At 42.9% G+C, this 17016-nt stretch overlaps 1 protein-coding gene across 7 annotated transcripts in view; it reads left to right on the top strand.

Annotated features, from left to right (window-relative positions):
- Gsap (gamma-secretase activating protein) overlaps window positions 1–17016 on the top strand; it is an 82596-nt gene that overhangs the window by 35879 nt on the left and 29701 nt on the right. For all 7 annotated transcript variants that reach the window (XM_060373944.1, XM_060373945.1, XM_060373943.1 and 4 more), the window contains 6 exons: window positions 3702–3779; window positions 5155–5232; window positions 10039–10131; window positions 10260–10477; window positions 13026–13095; window positions 13632–13714. In XM_060373944.1, the coding sequence (XP_060229927.1) occupies window positions 3702–3779; window positions 5155–5232; window positions 10039–10131; window positions 10260–10477; window positions 13026–13095; window positions 13632–13714 (620 nt within the window). The remainder of the gene's footprint in view (window positions 1–3701; window positions 3780–5154; window positions 5233–10038; window positions 10132–10259; window positions 10478–13025; window positions 13096–13631; window positions 13715–17016) is intronic.

Below are 17016 nucleotides of genomic sequence, written 5' to 3'. Positions count from 1 at the left end.
GAAGGACCCCTAGGGAAAGGTAAAGGGACTAGGGAAGCATGGGAGAGGGTGTTTGGGATGGTCCATGTGAGCAAACTATACTATGTGCCTGTATAGAAAAAAGTCACGGTGAGGCCTGCTACTGTGTGTTCTTAATATGCAGTGATGGTTATAGTAAGATGCAGTCACTGTGGCTGGTGGGTGAAGAGAGGTTGGAGGAGGCAAGGGGAGATCAAGTTCAGATGAGATCTGTCACATTTGAGGCAGGGACTTGAATTACAATGGGCAAGAGAGTATAGAGGAGTAGATGGGTGTGAGGTGCATTCTGGAGATGAAGCAGAGGAGCCTCCCTACACCTAGGTGGAGAAGAAAGAGCCTCGGTTCCTGGCTTCAGTGGTGGCATTTGCTTTGGTGGGTCTCATGTAGGAAGACCATGAGCTTTCTTATGAACATGTTAACTGAGAGGCCTGGAACAGAGAAGAAGGGTCAGGGGTAATTGTGAATAAACGTGGGAGTCTTCAGAATGTGGAGGAGTATCGGGTGAGAAGGGAGGTGTTTAGGAATAACACCTGGCAGCTTAAATGTTAGGAGGAGCATCTAATTGAAAAGAACAAAGGGAGAAGAAGAAAAAAGAAAGAGGAGAAAAGGACATCTTGTGAGAGAGGAGGCCTGATCAAGTATGATAGTACAGGAACCAAAGACAGGGTGAGGTGTCCCCCAGGAGAAGGGCCAACAGTGCGGTGAGGGTGGAGTTCCCGGGGCTGGCCCCCTGAGCCGCCTGTGCTGGGTGACTGGAGGGACAGCCCAGTTCTGCTTGAGCTGAGCATCACAAGGAGGTAGAGGAAAGTGAGAGAAGCAGCAACAAGCAGAATGGGATTTAGGGAACTTTTTTTTTAACTCCAGTTGTTTAAATGCTTACAGAACATATTTAGTGGGGAAGGAAAATGGGACATGGCCCAGCAGACAGCACTAATTGACTGAGTGAATTTGTTTTTGAAGCTGGGATGAAATGAGATCGGGGCGCACAGGGATGAACTGGGTAGGCTCTGCCTTGCCTCTTCCACTGTTGGATACAAGCAGCCATTTGGTGCTTTAGTTCTCTGTGGGTTTCCCATTTTAAAATTTATTTGTTCAGAGGAAGTCGTTAGGAACCATAGCAACCATAACGTATAAAAGGGCTACTACCATTTATTTAATAACACATTGGGTTCATCTGGTAGGAGATGTGGAAGCATCTCTTCTTTCCCTTTCTTGGCAATGTCTAAAAGGGTAGAAAATGGGCCTTGTTCTTCATAGTCAGCTTTGCAGTAGAAAAACTATTTCAAATGAACACCCAGGTTTAAGATAAAAACAAAACCAAACCAAACTGGAGAAGCATTTTGTTGTTGTTGCTGTTGTTGTTGTTTCTAGGTACTAAGTTGCCAGGTCTCATATTTTTCCAACTAGATTTAAACATGATTTCTTAGGGTTAAAATAAACAAGACTGTGGAGTAGCTAGGCAGGTTGCTGAAAGAATCCTCCCCGTAGACCAGAGTAAACACAAAACAGGCTTAGCATACTACAAAAAGAGCAGTGGGTGGGACAGTAATGGAAAATTGTGTGCGGATGGTGGTGGGCTGCAGGAACTCCATTTTGGAGTGGTCTGGTGTCGCAGACACTTTTGTTTGGTTGGGCCACCCTGATGTTTGCTGTTTGGGCAGAATGGAGCTATGGTTTTTCTGTTTGGGGGAGATCTCTGGGCCAAGCTTTCCTTTCTGGTTTCCCCATCATGACCTTTCCTCCACTGAGATCTACTCCAGCAAAGTAAGATCAGAGAAACGTCCGAACTTGCCTAGGCCAAACATAGCTCCTCTGGGATAGTGTGGGTCTGGACCGGGAAACCAGGACATTTGGGCTTGAGAAAGGAAGGCAGGTAGAGGGAGGCCCGGCACACCCGTTTACTTCTCCCTCCCTGTTAGTGATGGTGACGAGAGGGTGCTTCACAGCCATTCCTCATACGTAGGGCAGTGCAGCTGCCGGCTCCCCAGCACTGCCTTTCACACGCTCAAGAGCTTCTTTGTCCTGGAGTTTCCTGCTCTAGGAAGTGACACTGGGTGCCATCTGTCCATGGAATGAAAGACTAAAATCCAAAGATGGGCGTGCTCCTGAGAGCTGATGGAGGACAAAGTTCTGGTGCTAGTGTCAGAACCCTTAGGATTCACTTCAGGGTCACTTAAGATTATCATTTTATACAGACATTTCTAGGAAGGTAAATAAATCAGACCTTATCACTGAGAAGAAAGGATTTTCTTTGCCTTTGTAGCTGATGGTCAGCCGTGACTATGGTTTAGGGGCTGTGGTTAGATTACCATGGAAGCTCTAAGTTAGCTGCCTTCCTTTCTGGGCGGGCAGTGAGGGGAGCACAGAACCCCTCTTTCCTGTTCACATGATGGCAAGTTCTCAGAATTAGGCCAGTGTTAGAGCATTTTGTGGGTCCTTTTAATAATTGTTCCAATGAGATAATTTCCTGTGGATAAGTTGTCTGTAATAGTTTTCATTGTCTAAATGGTTCCCAAAGGCTAGCCAGTGTAGAGCTGTTATCTTCATCATTCATGAATATTTACTAAAAGGTCTCTGGATATTACATTAAGAGTGTATTTTGTTTCTTTAAACTGTGACTTCTTTCAACTTATACATAGAAGCCAAATTATTCTGGAATGATAAAGCCACTAACATCTAGAGCCAGATAGGAGTATTTTTGTCAAAGATTTATATAGATTATTTGATTCTTATATAAGAATTTTATAAAGTAGTTTCTATATTTTTAAATGCACAGATGAGGAAACTGAGGCTTACAGAACTAACAGCAAAGGCAATGTGCTTTATAAACCAAGAGCTTGGGAGACAGAGGGACAGAGACTGTGGCAAAGCCAGCCTGTTGTGCATAGTGAAGTCCAGACCAGCCAGGGCTGCACTGCAAAACTAACAAAGCAAAGGAAAACTGGGACCAGGGATGCTCAGCCAAGAAGGCTTATTTCAGAATCTGAAAGAATCTAAGATGTGAAATGTTTGTGCTTCAGCCGTTTTTGATGAGGGATAGCCAACCTAGATCAGTTTAAGAACTATGTCTTCATTTGCAGGTAACTGGCACTAGCCACAGCGGCTAGAGGTGGCATAGAGTTTTACATATTGAAAAGGAAAGGGAGGCTAGTGAAGGTGGGAAAGGCCATGCTAGGTGCACACCTTTGACATGGGCCAAAGCTGTCAGAGACCCAGCATGGATGAACGCGGGCTCACATGCTGTATTTACGCTCATTGCCTGTAGGAAAGGTCCATAGTTCACATTTCAGTGTGCTTATAAACCACCGGATGCCTTCCTTAAAGAGAACACAGTTTGGATAGCTGGGGTCCAGAGGTGTGAGAGATGACTGGGAGGGGACAGTCAGGTATGATGACAGGGGACGCACTCACTGGAGCCTCATGAAGGTGGGCCCCTTTCTAAACTACTTCATCTTCTCATGTGTCTATTCATTTCCTGCCACACTGCACTGCCTGTAACTGTTGATGCTAAATGCTGATTTGAAATCTCATAGCAACTTGCCAATACCACTTTGTAAATTTAGACATTAATCTATGAAGATGAGGAAGGACATCTAGAGGAACAGAAGTGGGTGAATAATGGCTCAGGAAATTCACGATGCAGATTATTTAAATGCTGTTAAATACCTCCTTTTTTCTCCTAGGGAGTCTGTGTGTGTGTTACAGCCCAAAGATTGAGTCTGGAAAAGAAATCACTTATTCAGTGTTTTACCTTCATAAAGGTACATTTCAGTTTATTCTCTTTTACTTTTACATTTTCCAAAAGTAACAAACTAAGTTGTAAACAGCTTAACATTGAGCAAACAATTCATTAATGGTAAATAGTAGGATAGGTAACTGTATCACGTGTGCTCTTAAACCAGCCTGTGGCTTGTTCTAGACTATAGACCACTTCTAATGGGTTTATTCGCCAAAGTGTGTTGTGTTGGTTTGTCATTTAGTTGTTACTAATTGGAATGTTGTCTATAGCTTTGATTCACTTTAGTTACACAGAGATTTAGTTAAAAATCTTTGCTCACAGATGTAAACAGGCTGTCATTCCAGGACACGGCTATGTCGGCAGACTAAGATATTTATTTCATGTCACATGTCTATGGCCTGTGAGGCTGACAGGCAACGTTCCGGAGACTGGGAGGAGATGGCAGCCCCTGCCACTTCCGTATAGCATGCCCTGCAATGATTTTAGTCTGAGGCATGCTAAGGAGGATTTTTTGGTATGTTTACTTAATTCCTCAAAATTTGTAGTGGTGCCAGACACACCTTGATTTCAGCATTCAGGAGATAGAGCAGGCAGTTCTCTGTGAGTCTCAGGCCAACCTAGTCTATAGAGCAAGTTTCAAGCCAGCCAAGACTGCATAAAGAGAGACCCTATCTCAAAAAGAAAGCACTCATCTATCTATCTATCTATCTATCTATCTATCTATCTATCTATCCATCTATCTATTTTACTTTTTATGCCCATACATACAAAAGTTTAGAATCCCACAGCAGTGCCTTATTTAATACTGGGGTATTAAATAAAGTCATAAAACTTTAAGTTTGTTAATGCAACAACTAAAATAATTTCAGAACTAGCTGTAGACATATTCTTAAGTACTGTAAGCGTGTGCAAGCCATTTTTATGTGTTCTCAGTAATTATCGCAATGATTCCAGTCAGCACGTAGATAGAATTAGAGGAATAGAGAAGGCTGACGCAGTTTCATAGGCAGCTTGCTCCCCTCTCTAGCTAAAGGTGAGACCGTGAGCTGGAGACATCTTAGAGGGTTGGCCAAAACTGTACCATGTAGGAATGAGCCCTGTGATTCCCCTCTATCTTAGATGGTAGAGTAGACCCTACCATTGGACCCTCCGCTCTTTACACAATCCACTCCTCATGGCCTGGCTTTCTGCCTGAGCTGGGTATCTGCTCCACAATGACTGTTTTTGGATGGTCTACCTTAGTGGCTTTTGGAGAACGAGGGCACTGTGAATTCTAGAAGGCAGCAGGTGCTTGCCTGTCTGTTACTGAAGGTTGACACGGTTACGCAGCGTGAGGTCAATACTAGTCTTTTGTTTCTGAACTTATCTTTCTCTGGTTTCACGTTCTTCATTTGCAGGATACAGAAAGACCTTCACTGCTGCTGCTGGGAGTGCTGACTCACACGTGACAGAGGGCATTACTTTTCTCAATCTTGGTGGGTAGTCTGGTTTGCTTTTCTGTTGCCGTGGCAAACACATGACCAAAAGCAATTTGGGGGGGGGAAGCTTTATTTCGGCTTACACTTCCACGTAGCAGTCCATCATCACTTAGGTTAGTCGGGACAGGAAGTGACATCACCAAAGAAGGAAGTCAGGCAGGAAGTAACATAGGAGCTGAAGCAGAAACCACAGAGGAATGCTCCTTGCTTACTGGCTCTCTCTCACTCTTGATCTCTGCCTCAGCTTGCTTTCTTATACTTCGTCGGCCTACTTTCTCAGGGTATGCATCTTCCACACAGGGCTGTGCCCTCCCACATCAATTATCAATCAAGAAAATGTCCCCACAGACTTTCCTGCAGGCCAGTCTGATCGAGGCAATTTTTTAGTTGAGGTTTCCCCTTCCCAAGTGACTAGTTTGCGTCTAGTTGACAATAAAACTAATCAGCACAGTGGTTATGGCGATGGACCTCTCTCTACTCTGCTCTCCCAACACGTTCTCTGTTCAGCAATCACTCTCTGCTCCAGCGTTCACTCATTTTCCTTTCTGCAACTCCATTTTCTCATACCTCTAAGACATGGCTTACGGTAACAATCACTGACCCTTTTAAACCTGAGGAAAGAAAGTTTTCTCTGGCCTGTACCCTTCTCAGCTTAGCAGCTCTTGGGATGGAAATGTGCCTTCCTTTTTTTAGGCTGTGAGCTTTCCTATGACTTTGGAAGCAGGCCTCTTGTTAGTATGCAAATGAGCACGTATGACTAAGATGTTCCCTAAGAGCCTGTGAGAAATCATACATCAGGTTGACCCTGGACTGTAGAAGGAAAAAGGCCTGTGGTCAGTTGTCTTGTTCTCTCCCGCCAATTGTAAAAGGCTTGCAAAAGCCTCCATTAATGACTTATGGATCAGCTTAAGCGAATTGTTTTCTCTAAGTAAATATGGTGAAAGGCACCTTATCATTAGGTATGAGTGTATTATGGGATTCTATATGGTGAAGGCAGTGTAGAAAGGGTTTACTGCATCTCTGTACTGAAGCAGCTTTCCCAGCTGTGTGGAAGGGGCACACAAAGCATAAAACGTGAGTAGTGATAGCTCGGGGGTCTGCTCACACACGGGAAGGACTCAGTTTTAAAGAAGGCAAGCTTTGGGTTCACAGAACATGATTCTTTCTTATATTTTGCTACCCCTGCTTGCCAGTCCATCTGCTTCTATGACAAAGGTTTGGCAAACTGTAGTGTGCAGAAACTAGGAGACGGGAGAACTAAAAATAAGCCCCTAATTTTCAATTTTAATTACTCAATTAATTTTAAATTTTTTAATTTATTTTTTATTATTACAATTTATTCATTTTGTATCCCAGCTGTAGCCCCCTCCCTCATACCCCCCTAATCTCATCTTCCCTCCCTTTTCTCCTCTCATGCACCTCCCTCAGTCCACTGATAGGGGACTGAGATAACCTAGAACCCCAGCACAGATGTAGCCCATGGCAGCTCAGTACTCAAGTGAGTTCCCTAGTAAGGGGAACAGGGACTGTCTCTGACATGAATTCAGTGTCTGGCTCTTTGATCACCTCCCCCTGAGGAGGGAGCAGCCTTACCAGGCCACATAGGAGGACATTGCAGCCACTACTGATGAGACCTGATAGGTTGGAGTCAGATGGAAAGGGAAGAGGACCTCCCCTATCAGTGAACTTGGAGAGGGGTGTAGGAGGAGATGAGGGAGGGAGGCTGGGATTGGGAGGGAATGAGGGAGGGGGCTACAGCTGTGATACAAAGTGGATAAACTGTAATTAATATAAAAAATAAAAATTAAAAAAAGAAATGCTCAACTTCCTTAGTCATCAGGGAAATGCAAATCAAAATGACCATGAGATTTCACCTTTCACCCATCAGAATGGCTAAGATAAAAAACAAGTGACAAAACATTCTGGAGAAGATGTGGAGAAAGGGGAACCCTCCTCCATTGCTGGTGGGAATGTGAACTTGTAAAACCACTTTGGAAATCAATCTGGAGCTTTCTCAGACAATTAGGAATAGTACTACCTCAAGATCCAGCTATACCAGTCCTAGGCATATATCCAGTTTTCTATTTTAAATGATACTTTTCGTGTCTTTTGCTAAGTGGGCCAGTGAATGGCACATTTTGACATGGTCTTGGACCCTTGAGAAATGGCTTTGAGGGTGTGGTTCTATTGCTTCCTGTGATGAGGGAGATAGAATGGGCTCCTGAGTCTGGGCCGTGGTTCCTATCAGCAAAGCTCTATCAGTGCATGTCTCAACAGTGACAGGAGCCTATCCTATAGCTTTCCAGGGCAAAGGTCTCTTCCTTTTCTCTTGCTGGAAATAGAAAGGCCAGCATGATTCAGTCTGTGGTCTTTCACAGGACAGAAATACCAGAGATTGTGAAAAGTCTGTCTCACACAGTTGTCTTTCCTCCTTAAGCATCATGTATTAAGAGCTGTAAAGTTGTATCCAAGATTAAAACTGTTCTTGAGGGCATTTTCCTAAGAGTTACTTTTTTGAGTAGTATGTTTTGCTATCCATTGCTTTTAATTTCTGTTTATTATTATCCCACTGAAAAGCATTGATTGAAATATAGACTTAAATTTAGCAGTACTTTTCCTGGGAAAAACACACAGAAATCCCTATTCACTCCAGATAGGGCAAGAACAGACCAAATAAATTATTCCACCCAAGTCCATCTTGGTAAACCAGTGTGTTTATTGGGATCACCTATAGGAACATGGATGAGCCTTCCCTCCATGAGGAGTGTAGAGGAAATAGGCACACAACAGCATCTGTAGAAGCCAGGCATCTTATAAATAAAAGCCACCACTTAAGAAATAACGCAGGTCAAATATGTTTACATAATCTTGATCCTTATGACAGTTGTGCCTGGAATGATATTCCCATTTCCCAGCCAATGAAGCTGAGGTTGAGAAAGGGATAGATTTGTGCTGGAGACACTCGATCGATTTCTGTCTCTGTATAACAGATGACCACTGAGGTAGAGTTCACAGCAGCACAGGCATTCTGTTTCCAGGCTGGAGCTCAGAAACCGGAAGGGTGTGCTGAGAAATTAAAATCAAGTGTGAGCAGCCCTCTTTCCTTCTGCGGTGTCCGAGGAAAAACTTACTTCCTGCCTTATCAGACACTAGAGGCTAGGTTTCATCACTCGAGTTGCTTTGTCACTCTGTGGTCACCTTCTGCAGGCAAGTTCCCCTCTCCCTTCCTCTTAGTAATACTTTGATCACACTGAGTCTGCCGGGATAATTCAGCATTCTGTCCACATCTCCAGGTCCTAGTCTTCATTCCTGTCTTCTGAAAGAATGCTTTAATTGATTAGAGTTTTATATCCTCCCTCCTTCCCTTTCCACAGATGCACCAGTTTCTGTTCATCCAAAGTTAATCTAGGGCAGGCAAGCTGGCTCCGTGGGGGAGGGCTCTTAATCCCAAGCCTGACCCAAGTTCAACCCCAGGATGGATCGAATCAATAGTCAGACAAGTCATTCTCAGCATGTACCCCTACATAAATAAATAAATGTACTAAAGCATTTTCTAAGTAGACACGGCCACAAGCCCTGCAGATCGGTGCACAAGTGAGGGCCAACACTGACTCGGCCACACTGACATTTTAGATGAAGTGCTAGGGTTTTGTTTGTTTGTTTGCTTGTTTGTTTGTGGCCAGGCTGCCTTGCACGCTGTGGTATGGAAAACCTCTAGAGTTCTCTAAACAAATGTTAGTGGGAATCTGCCACCAACAATTGTGCCATCCCTCGGTCCCTTACTGTATTTGCAAATGTCCTCTTGCCTGGGACATAGCATTGCCACACACACTGGCTAAATAGTCGTGCTAGAAGTTAACACAGATCATTGGATACCCATACCTTTGCTGTTAGGTCCCTCGAGAAATTTCTTTCATTTGCTCCAGTAGTATGGCCACAACCATAAGTTTTGCAGTTCCTTGCATTATACTCTTTAATGATACTTCATTCCTGTCTTCTGAAAGAATGCTTTAATTGATTAGAGTTTTATATCCTCCCTCCTTCCCTTTCCACAGATGCCTTCCACAGAAATGACTAGTGTGTGCCTCTTAGAGAAAGGAGCCCAGCTAGCTGACCGATAAAGGAAGTTTCTTTTGTGAATTTCACTGCTCTGTTTTTCTGAGACCCTAGGAGCATGTTTTTACACCATGTCTCAATTTGGGTACATGTGTTAAGAGTATGCAAATGTCTGTGGTGTAGGAACTGTGAAGGTGCCAAGTCTAGGTGCTAGGCACACAAGAAAACCAATGACTACTGCGCAGAATGTCATGGCTTCTGGAGACATGCTCTTAATAAGTGTCAGTCTTCAGATTTCCTGAACAAAATGATGATGATGAATGGGCCAGTATAGGAAACTGCATTTCATAGCTTCCTCATACCATGGAAAATATCAAGAAAATTCCCATTACAATGCTATTCCCAGCATATCACATTAAGGAGTCATTTTCTTTTTACTTGATATTTTAATTTCTAATTTAATTCTAAATTCACATAAAGCTGCACTTGACTCAGAAACAAAACTAAGGAAATAAAACAGCCATAACTTAAGTGTACAGAGGATGAGCCATACACAAAGCCAGTTAGATCTGGCTTCTAAGGTGAACATACTTTCAATAATCTGATCACTTGTTACTGGTAAAAATAAATAAACGAGGAAATAATGCTGTTTTGCTACATTCAAAGACAAACATGCTGTTCGGGGGTTTATGTGCACTCGGATGGATTGTATCCCATGTGGATGACTCCAGTCTCTCTTCCCTACAGGCTACTTTGTGGCAGTTTACTTACCTGGTCATTTCCTTCATTTACTTAACACTCATCACCCAGACTTGATCTGCCACAGTCTGTTTCTGACAGGTACGGTTGTAGCTTATCTCAGTCTCCTTAAGCTCATACTGACTTTAATAATGTCTGGGTGAGAAGAGGTTCTTTTATTTGACAATCTGTCCTTTTATTTTATTTATTTTATTCTTTGTGTTTGCTAGGAAGCAACAAAATGGCGGCTGTGCTACCTCTGAGTCCTTTACAGTCCCTGCCAGGGTCCCTGATACTGGACTGGCATTCTGGCAAGGTCTATAGAGCAACCCTTGACCAGTCATACTTGATGTCCTTCCTGTGGAATGCCCGCCTAGACTGTGAGAAGATGGCTGTATTGCACTGTGTGCTCTCCTGTGGTCGAGACCCAGGTTTCCCGGAAGGCCAGGTGAGAAGATAGCTTGTGCTTAGACACCAGCAACAGACCGCACCAAACATACTCACCTCGTGCTTCCAGAGGAGCAGAAGTCAGTTTTCTTGGTAACAGCGTCTTGGTTGGCTCCCTGCCAGACCTCAGGGTGCGGAGGTGCATCTGTCTGTCCTTTGAGAACAGTTGTTCCCTTCGTCTGCCATTTCACTTTCCGAGACTTCGGTTAGCTTAGATCAGCTCTGGCCTAACACTGTTAAGTGGAGAAGCCCCACAAAGAGACAATTCGGAAGTTTTGAGTGGCATGCTCCTTTTAGTGCAATGAAATCGTGTGCTGCCCTGCTCCACCTGGGCTAAGATCATGAACTGTCAGCTTGTCCAGGGTATCCATGCTGTATTTGCTACCTGCCCATTCATCAGGTGCTAGTTGTCTTGCTACCAGATCGCTATCATAGTATTACAGTACTTGGCTTCATACACTCACATTTTACCTAATAATGGCTGTGATATTTAGATATAAAATGTTTCCGTCAAATGAGAAGCTGAAAGTTCTTGACTTACTGAGTAAAGAAATGAGCGTCGGTGTTGCTAAGGTTTGCTGTTATCTGTGATTTCAGCATTCACGGGGGCTTTGACATGTGTCTCCTAAAGATAAAGGGCAGCTGCTTACTCTAGTCTCTTTCTTGCCCTCTGTTTTTCTGAGATGAGGTTTTGTTCTGTAGCCCAGGTGGTCTGTCCTTTGTGACTCAAGCTGGCCTCACATTTGAAGCAGTTCTCGTCAGTCCCCCAAGTGCTGGGATTTCAGGTGTGAGCTCCCAAATGCAGCACGCTACTGAATTTCTGTTTACGTAATGTAAACAAGTGCTCCAGAGACACTGTCAGCACATAATGAGTTTCCCGATTACCTGTTTTTCTGTCCTTGTTTGGTATAACACATTACTAAAGGGCCAAACAAGCTGGTAAGCTGTACCTTACCCCTACAGTCCCAAAGGTTGAGACAGGAGTAGTTCTGTGAGTTCATGGCCAGCCTAGGCTACCTAGTAAGTTTGATGCTATCTTGGACTATAGAATTAATTCCTGTCACAACCTTCTCAGAAGAAACAAACAAACACCGAAGGTCTAAGATCTTGTGGCAAATATTACATTTTGAATAAGATATCATAATTTGTATCATATAGTGCCATTTATGAAGCACTGTTTATTTTGTCACTTACTTTTTTGAAAGTATTCTTTAAAGTTGGGAAAACCCCCATCAATCAGTGATGACTGGGGTTAGTGGTTGGCTAGTTAGTTGAAAAAAAAAAAGTCCACTTAAAAAAACATAAAACATAAAAATATACGTTTATTTGCGTACCTTTGGTGTAGACTAAATCCCGCTCTTTGTGAATCAGCTAACTAAATTTCAGTCATTTTTCTTCCATCAAACCAATGCTAATGTGTTATCTCTGGCTTCCTTCCTTCTTAAAAGGAAGGAAGGTTTGTGTATGTGGGTACAGGTTCTTGTGTGTCTTCATGTGCATACACACATCCATGTGCCTACATGCGGAAGGTCAGAAGTAAGGTTGGGTGTCTTCTTGGGGTTACAAACACGTGCCGCACCCTCACTTTTATGTGGGTTTCAGGGATCAGGTACTCAGGCTTGTGTGGCCATCACTTTACCCACTGAGCCATATCCTCAGCCCTTAAAATATTTCTTCCTAAGGAGATCAGTAATTTAGAGAACCATGTAGACATGATTTCACCCAATTTTTTTTATAGTTGTTTCCTCTGCATCTGGTGATTTAGGGTTTTAGAATCTACATCTCGTCTTGTCATGTTTTAGAAACATGATTTTGAGGCTTTCCACAAAAAAATCAACTTTTATTGATGCAACAATGCTCTTTTTGCATCTGCATGGCACTTGTCTATAGAAATTTTTATTAAATTGCCTGTGTAAAGATAAGCACAACTGGCACAATCCATTTAGAACAAAGCATCCTGTTGAGAGTGAGCTATGTCTGGGCAGGCCTTTCCTACCCTCAGTTATCAAGCTGTTGAACATCGGGAGAGAAATTGTGTGAGAGATACAGCACAGGTTATTTCTGTCAGTTGAAAGGGGCATACAGAGGCACTCCTTTTGGCTAAGCGGTGTGACAACATCCACAGTAATGGCTGCATTGGCTCTTAAAAGCAGGTTCTTGTCTCTAAGCCCAGTGGTTTTGTTGTGCATTGCTCTGGTGTGCAGTAGATCTCTTGGTGAGTACGTAGTGTGACATCATCCATTCTTGCAAAAAAAAAAAAAAAGCATATTGGGTTGAAGAAGGTTTCTCTGGATCCTACCCAAAAGCTCCTGTTAAAAGGCTATATAAAAAGCGCCTTATTTACAATATTGTCATACCTATCCAGGACTACATTTGTTTTTAAGCTGGAAGTAGGTATATTTTCAGGTCATTTCTGAAATAGTTGTAGAATTTTAAAAAGTCATTCATTTATGTATTATCTATCATTTATTTTTGTGCTGCTTTGTTGGGACAGAATACAGAGTCCAGGTTTAGAAGCCAATAGAGTTCTATGGCCTTTCTTTTTAAAGATTCTTCAGTGGATTTCTGAGCAAGCCTCTACCTGCCATTCGTTTGACCTCATTCAGGAATTTCTAACTGGTAAGTGTTGCCAAGGCTGCACTTTAAGCTGTATGTTCAACCCCTTTGCTTGAGGGAAGTCAGCAAGCCGATAGTGAATGCCTCTATCAAAATGCAGTTTAAGAGTGTTTTGTTTTTCTTCTTTTTAACTTCATTGCAATCAGTGGCTAATTCAATTCCATTCTCTTGCGGTTTTTGCAAGAAGCCGTCGTTTTCAGAGACCAAGGAGATAAAGATCAGATTTTGATTCTGTAACCTTATTAACAAAAATTTCAGCAAAATGCATTTTTCTTAGCCTGGTTTTTATATTGATTGTCTCTGTGTAAGTGGTATAATGTCATCTGTGCAGAAACAGTGCCGAATGAAAACATTTTTAAATACTGTTCTCATCGTAAAAAGGAGAATCTGAACATCGAAGCTGTAGATAAAAATCATAATGGTTAACCTCCAGTGACATGAATGAGGTGATGAAAACGTATTGGTTTACTTGATTTGCTTAGATGACAGTGCTTGCTTCTCTTCTTACTATGTCATTTCTCTCTGAAAAACCTGCTCAGCTTCTTCCTATTGGAGCGTGTATCCAGAGCTGGCTGATGTGGACATGCTGTTACCCTACTCCTCCGTGCTGACTTGGGACGCAGTAAGTTCACAAAGTCATGGTGGATTCGCCACCTTGGGTCCAGGGTAGACCTCTCCCTAACATTATGGAAACCAGTGTTATAATTTTACTTCTGTTTTGACTGACAAGGAACTGAGCTGAAAGTTCTGGTCAGAAGGCATAAACAACCCTAATCAGAAAATCCAAAGTCTAAATGCTACAAAATCTTGAACATTTTGAAAGTCAGCATGATGCCACATACGAAAAATCTTACCACATAGGATATGCGTATTTGCATAAATATATCCCATATACACACATGCACACACACACACATACATGTGCATGCACATTCTGAAATGCAGATGCAAAAGACTGTTGTTGGGACAATAAAAGTTGGATTCTTTGGGAAGACTCAAAGGCATGTTTCTGTGTGATGTGTTCTGAAAGAGAAATAATTTTCATGTTTAGATTTCCGTTCTATCACTGAAAGACCTCATGTATATGAAGAACTTCAAAATCTAAAATGTTTAAGAAGCCCAAATCTGAAACACTTCTGCTGCTGAGCATCTTGGCTCAGGGATTCTCAGCCCGAAGGAGTCTCTGCCATTGGCTAGAAGCATTTACATTAAACAATAGATTTGATGGAGCACACACAGGGCGATCGTCACCCTGTCTACTCGCATGCAGAACAAGACCTCAGTGATGGTATTTTATCACAGGACATTTTTATTCCTGCGTTGACCGTTCTCAATTTTTTTAGTAGGTTTTTATGAATAAGAAGTGGCTTGACCACGGTGGTAGATTTTGACTTTAATGACACCTTTTCCTATTTTTATAAAGATTTATAAGGGAAATTAGGCAGCTCAAAAGCATCAGGACAGATCAAAGTCACCGTTCCTGTCAGTCTGGACTCCTTCCTGTACAGTAGTTAGTGGGACACTTGGCCGCTGTTCAGTGTGCTTTGATCCCAGGCTGTGCTCTTACCTGGGTGTTCTGTGAGGCCACCGTCCTGGTGGACAGCAACCATTTGCTCACCCCTCAAGGCTCTCTGGGGCACAGGCGACCTTGTGAACACAGACACGGTGACACCAATGTCTGCCCTTTCTCCTTTCTTAGACAGTGGAGCAGCATGTTTGGTCTTGAAGCAGGAGTCATATTAAAAAGGTATTTAGAGCAAGGGACTTAATTTAGGTGACAGGCATTGTGAACTATGTACTTGGTAAGTTATGACACTTTTCATTTTGTATTTTGTCTATTTCTTAGCACAGTCAGTGGAGGCACATAAAGAGCCCATGTATAGTGCAAGCCTGTAATTCTACACTCAGGAGAGGCCTAGGCAGGAAGATCTTCAGTTGGAGTTAGCAGTGAGACCCAGTCTAAAGAAAAAGGAGAAATATTCAAATGTGTTTGATTTATTCAATTTTTTTCTGTTTTTCTTTCTTTCTTTCTTTCTTTCTTTCTTTCCTTCCTTCCTTCCTTCCTTCCTTCCTTCCTTCCTTCCTTCCTTCTTTCTTTCTTTCTTTCTTTCTTTCTTTCTTTCTTTTTTTCCTGAGATGTGGGCTGATGTAACCAGATCTTAAATCCCCGATCCTTCCGTCTGTTCCTCCCACGTGCTGGGATTACAGGCACGCGCCACCATAGCAAATATGTCTGTTTAATTTCTAAGTTTTTGTGTTTTCCCGGAGTTTTCTCTGCTTGTCTTAAGATTTCTTTGCTTCATTGTAAAGTTGCAAGAGGAAAGACCCGGGCTTCTCCTTTTTCTAGGCGTCCAGGCTGTTGTTTTTCTTTAAATGACTTATGACGAACATATAGGCGGACTCTGCGGTCGTAGGGCAGGAAGTCTGCTGGCTACACCATCGGGTCAGGAAGTGCTCAGCAGCTCCCTCTGAACGTACCCGTTGCTTTTCTGTCCTGTGTGTGGAGTGTGCAGAGGCAGTGTCAGGACCCCGGGCTGTGCTCTTACCTGGGTGTTATGTGAGGCCACCGTCCTGGTGGGCAGCAATTCATTTGCTCACCCCTCAAGACTCTCTGGGGCACAGGCGACCTTGTGGACACAGACACGGTGACACCAGGAAGTCCCACAAGAAAAATGTAGAGAAACCCACAGCTGTAACCTCTATACACTAGACTTTTTCTTGGGGTTTACCGAGTTTCTTTAAAACTTCTTGTGGTTTGAATTAGTTACCTTTAAAGGCCTTCTCTAATCCCAAAGCTCTGTGCATTTATTGTCATCCTCAGCAAGGACCTGTTCCCTTCCCTTGTCTACAGTCATCCCCACTGCTACAACCTTAAAAACTTACCACAGCAGAGAATAACAAGCTCGCGAATCTGACTGGAAAGATTGACTTAGATTTCTCTTTTCTTTTCTTTTCTTTTCTTTTCTTTTCTTTTCTTTTCTTTTCTTTTCTCTTCTCTTCTCTTCTCTTCTCTTCTCTTCTCTTCTCTTTTCTTTTCTTTTCTTTTCTTTTCTAATTTGAGACAAAGAATTCACTATGTAGCTCAGGCTAGCCTAGGAGCCTCTCAGTGAGACCCCAGGTATACAGCACCACACCTACCAGCAACTGGATGTTTAAAATAAATACTATATTTTAAAAAAGCCTCAAAAAACAAAACAAAGGCCCCAAACCATACATTGACTGTAAGCAGACCCAAAGTCTATACATTCCAATGGACTTCTATACAGTTAAGCAAAAATACTAGAAATTTAGAGTGTTCTTGCCTGTAGCTAATTCTAAGCTGTGCACTGTAATTATAGTTATTTTGAGATGTCGTGCCTTTTGAAGTGCCATTTTGAACTCATGTAAATGACTTTTCTTGTCACTGTAACAAAATAATACTACAAGAAAGAGTTTAAGAAAGGATGGGGATTGCCTACAGTTGTAGGGGATACAGTCCTTCACGGTGGAGAGAGCGTGGCCATGGACAGCTGGTCATCCTGTGCCACACTCAGGAGTTAGGGAGCAAGAAAGGCTCCTGTCCCGCTGGGTTTATTCTCTCTGGTGATGCCTGTATGTAAGACACCTCAGTTCACCTAATTTAGATAACGGCTCACAGGCATGTCCAGAGGCCTGTCCCTGTGGCCACTCTACAGGCTGCCGAGTTGAGAATCTGTTAACCGTCAGAGAACCTTGAGTTGCAGCGCTGCTTTGAGGCGCCTGCTGCTGAGCGGTGATGAGTGACACACACCTAGATCCTTAATGCGGGCGTTCTGTGTTCCTGTGGGGACTCAAGAGCTCGGATGCTCTGAGAGTTAACTCCTGCCTCACGGGAGGCTCTCCTCTCACGGGAACACTGTGCCTGTAATGTCCAGCCATTCAAGTGCCAATCAAACATTTGTACAG

The sequence above is a fragment of the Meriones unguiculatus genome, chromosome 21 (assembly GCF_030254825.1).
Source record: "Meriones unguiculatus strain TT.TT164.6M chromosome 21, Bangor_MerUng_6.1, whole genome shotgun sequence".
NCBI lineage: Eukaryota > Metazoa > Chordata > Mammalia > Rodentia > Muridae > Meriones > Meriones unguiculatus.
This window is presented reverse-complemented; position numbering and strand designations above follow the sequence as displayed.